This window comes from Onychostruthus taczanowskii, unplaced genomic scaffold (assembly GCF_017590055.1).
Source record: "Onychostruthus taczanowskii isolate IOZ18803 unplaced genomic scaffold, ASM1759005v1 scaffold283, whole genome shotgun sequence".
NCBI classification, from domain to species: domain Eukaryota; kingdom Metazoa; phylum Chordata; class Aves; order Passeriformes; family Passeridae; genus Onychostruthus; species Onychostruthus taczanowskii.
The window spans coordinates 12399-21667 of NW_024500162.1; the positions used below are offsets into that span (position 1 = coordinate 12399).

The window sequence follows — 9269 nt, forward strand, 5'->3', positions numbered from 1 at the left end:
CAAAAAAAATAAAAAAAAAAAAAAAAAAAAAAAAAAAAAAAAAAAAAAAAACAAAAAAAAAAAAAAAAAAAAAAAAAAACAAACCCAAAAAAACCAGAATAGGAAATAGGAAAAGCATTAGAAAGTCCCCAGGACAAGAAAACCTTTCTTGCCCTTTTGTAGCTGTACCAATATTGTTCAGTCTGCTCAGGAGCAGCTTCTGCTTCCAGCCACTGGTCAGGGTCAGGTGTTTGTACAGAGGTCGACACCAGAGTGGAAAGACAGTACCATTCTCAGCTTTGCTTGCTGGTGGTGGGATTCTTTAAGTTTTCCAGTTTCATTTTGTAGTGTAAATGACTCTCATTAATGATTAATGAAACAAGGTTTTGTTCTCCTGCTGACCTGTTTATTATAATGGAATTGGAGTGTTCCCTCTGCATTTGATTCCGCCCTCAGTTTATCATTAACACCTTGGCAAGGATTTAGGACTTCAGGGAATTTTTGCTGCTTAATCCTGTATCCTGGGGAGCCACAGCTCACAGAGAATCCCAGAGCTGTGTAAATCTGCATATTCAACAACATCATTGCTTGGTGTGGCTTAAGCAGCAAAGGCAAAATTTCAAAGTTGCCCAGAAGTGTTGGCACATGCTTGGAGCATTTATAACTCTGTGAGCTCACACATGGACTAGCTTTATGCTGGGCTGTGCCCTTAAATGGGGATTCAGTGATTTTTAGCTGTGAAGTGGCACTACCTTTAGGGAATCCAAATTTACACCCAGGAACCCACTTGTTTTTCCCACCCCACAATGGTGGTGACCAGAGGGGGAAGTGATGGAACTTCAATCACACATCATCGTGAAGAATCCAGTAGAGTCTGGGCATTGTCTGCCTATCCTGAGATAAAAATTCATTACTATTGGTTCAGCTTAACTCAAAGCATAAGAAGTTTCATGAACTTCAATCCTAATTTATTTATAAGACCAATTTAAGAGTCATTTCTCAGCAGTATGGAAGTGAGAGCTGTTTTCACATTGACAAGGTTAAACAGTAGCCAGAGGGTTATGTATGAAGCCTCATGTCTCTCTTATTACTCATGGTCTGTTTCTCCTGTAAGACCATAAAATTTTGGTGTAAAAGACCCTGACCTGTCCTGACCTGAGTAGAAAAGCTTTGCTCACAGGCAAGCCTGGCTCTGGGGTGTGCCAGCTGCCCTCTGCTCTGCCTCAGACAGGCAAGAACATTGCAGTTTTCTCTGTGTTTGGTTAAAAAGGAGCAATTATGTACCAAGGTCTCCTTTGCCATGAAAAGACATCCTGGGTTATTTCCCATCATGAACCAATCCCAGATTTAGCTTTGGAACAACAAGAAAAGACACTCCAATACACAGCACCACTAAAGTCTCGGGAGGCTTGTCAAGGCATGTGGTGACTATGCTGTGAGAATGTTGTTGGGCTGTTTTCTCTGTAGGGTTGGGCTTGGCCTCAGCCCTGGCCCACAGACTTCAGCAGGTGACCCATCATGGCCAGTTTGCCACAGAAATAGAAAAGACTCCCCAGAGCAGAAAACAGAGACCCCCCCTGCCCCAGCCTACCTGTGGCAAGGATGACCTCCACCACAATTATGGTGCTTGCCTCCTGCAGGCTCAACACATCTTTTCCAACAGCCTATGGGAACATGGGAAAGAGATGGCTTAGACTTCCAGATCTCCAGCTCACTCTCAAGGTCTGTGGGAGGCCCTTTGAGGAGAAAGTATCTTGTCCCTATCCTCACCACAGCTATTCACTGTGGCTGGACAGCCTGGTCACAGGAGAACAAAAGCTCTGAAGATTCCCTGCTCTGGAAGTGGATGAGCTGAAGCACGTCCCTGCTCTGTGTTCAGCTCCCAGCACAGTGCAGAGCACAGGTTCTGAGGCAGTGTGGGGCAGGAGCAGCAGGTCTTGGCACCTCTCTGTGCTTGCCTGTGGAGCTCCAGCAGTGCTGTGGCCAGGCTGGTTCTGACAGTCCCACAGGACATGGCACAGTGCCAGGCAAGCCTTAGGCAGGGATGTGGACAAAGGGAACATCCAGCTTCTTACAAGTCTAAAGTCACGGACTGCTTCTTTGACCCAAGCAACAAGAGGATTTGGATTCCTTCTCCCTTCCACACCCCTGGCAGAATACCCACGAAAGGTGCCCTACCTGGATGGTCACAGTTCCTGGGGACTCCATCACCTTGTTGGTCAGGATGAGCCCATCCCTGGTTATGATGAAATCGGTGCTGTTTTTGAGGTAGTACTCCATGTTGGGGTTGACTTTCTGAAAGACCAGAGAGTGGGTGATCAAACCTCACTGTGCTTCATGTGCATCTTCCCAACAACCCCTTGGCAGGATTTGCCCAAAACACCTGAGGTACGAGCAGGTGTGGAGAGTAATAAATAAACCTGGGCTGAGCAGGTGAGAAAGGCTGAACTCAACTGCATTCACCCTGTTGCTCAGACGCAAGGAACATATCACAAAAACATAAAAAAAAAAATTAAAAATCCTAAGTCTTAATCCAGTTTGTGTTGGCAACTTTAGTACCTGCTTAAGCAAAACACACCTATGCAAGTGATGTGTGTGGGACTGGCTTTGGAAGAGGGGAGTCCAGCACCTTCTCCCCATTACACCACACCATAAGTGGTTCTGGTATCTGTGGAATTTCCAAGGGAATATTACATGGAACACTAGAGGACAACATGTGTTTGCCTCCCCACACCTCCCCTCCCTCGTGTTTCCTGATCCTGCTTTAAACCTGAAGCAGTGAGACAGAACACAGAGCACTTTAGTTTCTTACATCAGGGAAATCCTCATCCATTGCTGTTACCACCAGGGGGGTGGAAGGATCTCCAGCTTGGTAGACGAAGCTTCTCTGGGGCAGCCCAACAAACACCATCCCATTGTAGACCCCCTTCTCGAAGTAGGGTGGAAAGTTGCTTTTATTGATGACCTTGATCTCTACAGTGGCTACAGAGTATTTCCTTATGTTGCTGACCTGGGTGGCCTGGAGAGAAAGAGAGAGATGCCGGATTTCTGCCTCTGATGAGACATGAAAGGACAGGCTCGATCTGAAGCCTTCATCAACTCAGCAGAACGTGCCCAGGGTGAATTTCCTTTGTGTCACCACCCACACCTGAGGGGAAACTCTCAACTCCTGCAGGAGCTTTGCTTGTGGGTTGGTGCAGGACATAGGTCAAACACTGGGCCCTTCAAAAGAAAGGGAGTAACCGAGTTATTTTTGAGGTCACTGACTGCTGTCACAGCCAGGCTGCTGCTTCCTGGAAATCCAGCTGTGCTGGGCGGTGGGCTGTAATGTCATCACTTACCATAACTTGCAACAGAAAGGTATCCAGGGAAGTCACTATTTTGTTCATGGTTAGATTCCCTGTGTCTGCATCCACTGAGAACACTTCATTTGTATTCCCTAGAGAAAATGCAAAGACCATTCAATCATCAGATTCCTTCATAAAGTGACCTGGAGCTCACAGACTAATTCTTCCACATCTTAGTGAAAATACCCTTAAGGACTTTTCCTTGGGTAAATACCATTTTACTGTTTTCCTTGCCTGCCTGGCTGCTCCAAAGAATGGGAGTGATGGCCAAGCACACAGAGGGACACATTAGATATGTGTGAACCCAATTAAATGAGGCAAAACAACAAAACTTTGCATTTCCAGTAGCTAGGCCCACAGATTGTCAATCTAAAGTATGATAAATGCCCAGAGCCTCTGGTGCAGTTTGAGGACTGAAAATCTCCATCCAGTTCCCAGTCTGCTCTGGGAATGCTTATTTCTCTCTACTGATTACAAAAGGAGTCTAGACACAAACCTTGTATTTATGTACAGGTAGAAATCAGATTCCTGCATCTGTGTGGGAGTCATGGAAGGACCTATGTTGGATACATGTTGTAAGATAAGCAGTACTTTTAGTTCTCTTCCTCACCCTGAGACACTGTGGGCTCTCTATTGACAAGGATCTGAGTCATTGACTGTGGGGAGTGAGGCTACACTCCATCCAAATGCCAGTGGAATTTAATGTTCTCTAATACATTTGGTATCAGGAGGATATTCACAACTGTGCTGCCATGAGGCATAATAGGTAAGGGGAGAGGAATACTTCATTTGACCAATATGACCTTTGCCTTGATTCTTTTGGAATCAAGACTAAAACAAGGCAGATGAGATAGTGGCAATGTGCTGGGGAATAAAAACATAATTCTGGGCAACGAATAGAAATTGGGCTGATAATGTGGGAATTTTAGGTACAGCTCAAAGACTGCATGAAAGTAGCAAGACCAGATTGACAAAATCACATCTAAAAGCTTAAACATAAAACATGTCTCATCTCACAAAAAACCAAAATCTTTTTGAAACAGATTTCACTGAGATCGGTTTGTGGGACTGTACTTCTTTTTTCTCTCTGTACAGTCTGTTTCTTCTACTTAATCGGCAGTGTTCTGTGGCTCTAGTTATATTTCTGTGGCAGAAACAGAGGGGCAAATCCCAGGCCTCCCCTCTTGGCAGGCACCACAGGAGAATGAGCAATGTTCCTTGTGGAAGGTGACAAGGTCTACTCACCCCCAACAATTCTGTACACGATCCTGTCACTGATGGTGTAGTCAGGGTCGACAGCATAGATGGGTCCTGGCTCCAGGACGAGCGGGTCCGTCTGCAACAGCAAGGCAAACAATCACACACCACAAGGCAGGACCAGATCAGCAACTGGAGCTCTCCCAGCCCACAGCAGATCCCATGGCTCTGCCTGGACAGAATGGGATTTATTGCTGGGAGGTGTCTGTGACAGGGTGGAGGTGAGACAGCCTTGAGCTGGTGTTCCAGCTCTTGCCTCTCCTGTGATGTTCTGTAGGAGCAGACACAAGCAGTGCTGCTTGGGGTGGGGCATGATGAAGGCTCCTTGTTCTGTGAATCATCTGCATTATACTGGAGACCAGCACAAGCTCATGGAAATGATTCAGTGCTTCCCCCAGGGGCACTGTCTGAGCCCTCCTGCTCACCGACATCTCGGAGATGTTGACCCTGCCGGAGTAGGGGCTGCTGATGCAGACACTGGTGTCGTGGTGGAGCTGGGTGCAGGGCAGGAACCAGGGTGCCCGGGTGTCACTCTGCTTGATGGTGATGGTTATTGTTGCAGTGGCCGTGTTGGTGGCCTCAGGGCTGGTCACAGGCCTGTCCTGCCCCCAAGGCAAAGTACACTCGTGAGACACAAGTTTCACTGCCAAAACAAGGGCCCATCTGCACAAAAGCAGTGGAATGGGGCCCTTTAGCCATTGTCACTCCGTTCTGTTTAATTAGAAATTTATGTGAGAGTAGCTAAAGCAGTAGGTTATCTTGTTCTGCTGACAAAAGTGGGCTGACTGCAGGTCTGTCACTGGAACTATGGAGAGGGAAAGGCTGCTCTGAGTGCCCCCCCATCCCTCCCTCCTGTTATCCCAGAGATGTCCTATCCAGACTCATCTTTCAGGTAAGAGGGACCATGCAAACGAGGCATTCTGTTCTTCCCCACTTACCCTCGCGTACAAGAGCAACGTTGTCGAATGAAATTTGTCATAGTCCAATGCTGTTTGTAAATAAATTTCCGGGTTATTAACTCCTCTTATGGCAAAATAACCGTCTGTGTTCTGGCAAGGGAAAAGGAAAAATCCTATAGCAGACTCAATTACAGACACATTCCAAATCCTTCTCATTGCTGTCTTTGTCATTCCAACTGGGCCTTTTATCCTGGGGACCTGGATGAGGGGCACTGAGGGAATGTCTGATCTACTTAATTTTTGGTACTGCACACTGGAGTTGCCTGGCTTGTCAGAAATGTTTGTTCTTGTGAATTTCCTTTCCCAGAGCTCCTGCTTTGACTGCCCACCTGCTCAGCAGCTTCTGGATTAAATCTATCACCTCATTCATTTCCTATATTTATCAAGGTGCCAATAATCCTTGATTTTGGGTCCCTAATAGCCAGCAATCTCACTTCCATGCACAAAAAGGGTCAAAGATGGCTCAGCCTTTGAGAGCTGGCAGGATCACCTGCCTTAGCCTAATACAGCTGGACTGAAAGAAACCGTAAAGCCGAGTTGAAATATCATGAGTTGCATTTTACTCTATAACCTTCTGCACTTGCTTTGGTTCTCCTTTAATCTTATGCCTCTGAATTCCTAAATCCGTCTGGATTTACACAAATGCGAATGCACAGTCTGATCCCAGAGCTGAAAAACTGGTGGTTTCTGTTCACAGAAACTTAAATTCCCTGGGGATATAGAGGTAACAGGCACTGTTACCTCTATATTTACTATGTTTATATTTATTATGTTACTGTCTGTTCTCTCCACAACACTTTTCAAAAAATGCAAACATACATTTGATTCTTCTCTTGAATTTCCTTTTGATTTTAGTTTACAGCCAGCTCTTGCTCTCTAGGCTGGCATTGGTTTAACTGGCTGCACAATCCATCTCCTGTGTTGCTGTTGGCAGCTAGGGCAAGGACTGCTTTCCCCATCAGACTCAGTGCAATTCTGAGCTCCCTGAGGTACAAAGGTCTCCTGATATGTTTACAGATCATGCCAACAAGACTTCCCTGAGTCATTATGGCTCTGAATATTCCAGATGAAAGTTTAATCTGTATAGTGCATTAAAAGTGTAAGCCATAAGAGAGTTCAATACCTGCAGGACTGATGGTTCTGTTCTGCTAGCTAAATCAACGTTTAGGTTTTGTAAAAGTTGAGTGAGCTAAATGCAGTGACCTTCTCCTCAAAGCTGGGGCTCTTCTGAATCCAGCTTCTCCAGAGCTACTGTTTGTCCCCAGGGTTGCTCACCTGCACTGTGGTAGTGAGCTCATAGTAGATGGTGTCCAGGTCAGCATCAGTAGCAGTTACTTCTTCACGGGCTACAATGACTGTGTCCACTTCTGTATCCTGAAAAAACACATTGTTGTAGTCATTGTCTGTGTGAAATGGATTGAAGTCCTCTCCCTGCTGACCCTTCCTCAGTCCCACAGCACTCAGTGAGCAGTTCCCTCTTCCCTTCCCAAAACCCCTTACCTCTGGGACATCCCTGGTGATGTTTGGCTGTGGAAACACGGGGGGATTATCATTCTCATTCAGAATGGTGACTAGGATTGCCAAGGAATCGCTCTGCAGAATGGGCAAATCAAAGAATCAAAGACAAAAATAGACTGTTGGGGCTGATCCTGCTTTGCAAAGTGACCAGAGGGGATGGTGTAAGGATGGGAACCAGATGGTGCTGGGGTTTGCAGCCAGCCCATGTCCTGGGGCAGGATTGTGGGCTTGTTGCCACCTCCTCCCCCCCTGGCAGAGCCTTGGTTCTCTCGTGGCTATGAGAGCAGCGTGTCTGTCCACAAAGAGAAGAACATCTGCCCATCCAGTGTGAGAATTAAGAAGAGCAGAGGGAAGCAGGTGCTGCCTGCAGTGCCTTGTCCTAGGACTCAGCCACAGGAGAGCACTCACCTGGCCGGCAGGGTCCTTGCAGGTCAGGTACAGCAGCAGCACGGGGTCTTCCTGCATGAAAAACAAACCCCATCACTGTAGAAACAGCCCAAGAGTACAACCTCTGGCTAAAGCAAATGAGCCAAATTCACGTGTTGCTGAATCAGAAATGCCGCTGGGCTTTCTCTTATTTTCAGGCGTATCTAACTTTTCCTTTCTTTCCTTAATGCTGGGATCTTGTTTATGGTGATATCAAATCAACCCCATCTTCCAGGCACTCTCCCTGCAATTCCTGTAAGGTGTTGGCAGAGCTAATCTGCCATTCTCTCTCACCTCAGGTGAATTCAAATAGATTTAATTTAAAATTGAATAAATCAATTCTATGCAGCAAGTACAGTGGCACCTGCGGGGTGTTAACTCAGTTGTTGCTTTTCACTCAAATAAAAGTGGGTTTTTATATTGAAAGGGAACTTAAGGATGCCTGTGGCTGTATACAGAGCACTTCAGGGAGCTAAAATAATGTAGCACCCACCTAAGTGAACACAATGACCTTTTATACTGCCTTTCTGCTTCACACAAGATGACAGAATCCCAGAATGATTTGGGTTGGAAAGAACCTTAAAGTTCATCTCATTCCAACCCCCTGACACAGGCAGGGACACCTTTCACTATCCCAGGCTGCTCCAAGCCCCATCCAACCTGGCCTCAGACACTTCCAGGGATGGAGCTGCCACAGCTTCTCTGGGAAACCTGAGCCAGGTAAGCACCCTCACAGGGAAGAATTTCTTCCCAGTATCCCATCTAACCCTGCCTTCTGGCAGTTTGGAGTCACTTCCCCTTATCCTGTCATTCTAGGCCCTTATAAATGGCTCTCAAACTCACACAACTGAAATAACTTCTTTCCTCTCGAAACAGGTAAAGAATCCCTGGAAGACCAAGACTCCAGGTTGAAACTCATTGCATCCCAGCATTATCCATTCCATCCTTACAGCCTGCCAGCTAAAGGCTTACCTCATAGTCCACACATTTTGTCAGTCGCAGCTCAGAGCCCTCAATGGTGAAGAATTGGCCATCAGGGAAATTGGGATCAATTGTTAGGGTGAAACCTGGCTGCACGTGGATGGTAGCCACCACATAAGGACACTTATTTTCAGGAACACTTGGGTTGTTGTTACTGACAGAACATCCTGGAATAACAGACAAATAAGATGCAAAATTGCCCAAGGATTCACACTGTGAAGGAGCTGGGTGAGAGCTGTGGTCACAAGCTGTGCAGCAAAGGGGTCTTGGAGCATAGCAACCTCCCACCTGTATCCCCCTCCCATGGGACACATTCCTCAAAGACATGGACCTCGTGAAAGAGCTTACCTGGTTCCTGTGCTGAAATCTGTGCCAAGAGGGGCAGCAGGAAAAGTGCAGACATGAGAAGCCAGTAAGGAATAGCCATGGTGAGCTGCCAGTTGCTGAAAAATCCCTTTAAAATCCCTTTTTCCAATTAAGCTGATCTCCCTGTTCTGCCCTGTGCCCTTGTTTGCGTTCACCACTTTATGGCATCAAGAAACAGCAGCTGGCTGTGGATTGCTGTGGTTCAACCTTTGCCTCTTTGCCCCATTGGATGACTTATTGAAGGATTTACCAGTCATGAAACACGATGACACATAAATCCTTGCTGCTTCTCTTTTCTCTGGATCTTTCCTATCCTAAACTCTCGGTGGCAACAAGGATATATTTGAAGCAGTTCAGAACTCAGAGCCAAGCCTTTGCCCAGCTGAGCATGAAGGACAAGGGTTGGAACATGGGAAACTGCCTGTTTACTCCAGTC

The 9269-nt window shown here is 46.4% G+C and overlaps 1 protein-coding gene across 1 annotated transcript in view; it reads right to left on the reverse strand.

The window, feature by feature from the left end:
- Positions 1–8937, reverse strand: part of CDHR5 (cadherin related family member 5) — a 12354-nt gene extending 3417 nt beyond the window's left edge. Inside the window, exons 1-12 of the mRNA XM_041407995.1 lie at positions 8816–8937; positions 8459–8634; positions 7469–7519; positions 7043–7135; positions 6818–6916; positions 5522–5632; positions 5009–5185; positions 4572–4662; positions 3321–3418; positions 2792–2998; positions 2158–2274; positions 1571–1643 (exon numbers count right to left, since the gene is read on the reverse strand). Of these exons, the coding sequence (XP_041263929.1) occupies positions 1571–1643; positions 2158–2274; positions 2792–2998; positions 3321–3418; positions 4572–4662; positions 5009–5185; positions 5522–5632; positions 6818–6916; positions 7043–7135; positions 7469–7519; positions 8459–8634; positions 8816–8894 (1372 nt within the window). The 5' untranslated portion in view covers positions 8895–8937. The remainder of the gene's footprint in view (positions 1–1570; positions 1644–2157; positions 2275–2791; positions 2999–3320; positions 3419–4571; positions 4663–5008; positions 5186–5521; positions 5633–6817; positions 6917–7042; positions 7136–7468; positions 7520–8458; positions 8635–8815) is intronic.
- Between the last annotated feature and the right edge of the window lie 332 nt (positions 8938–9269).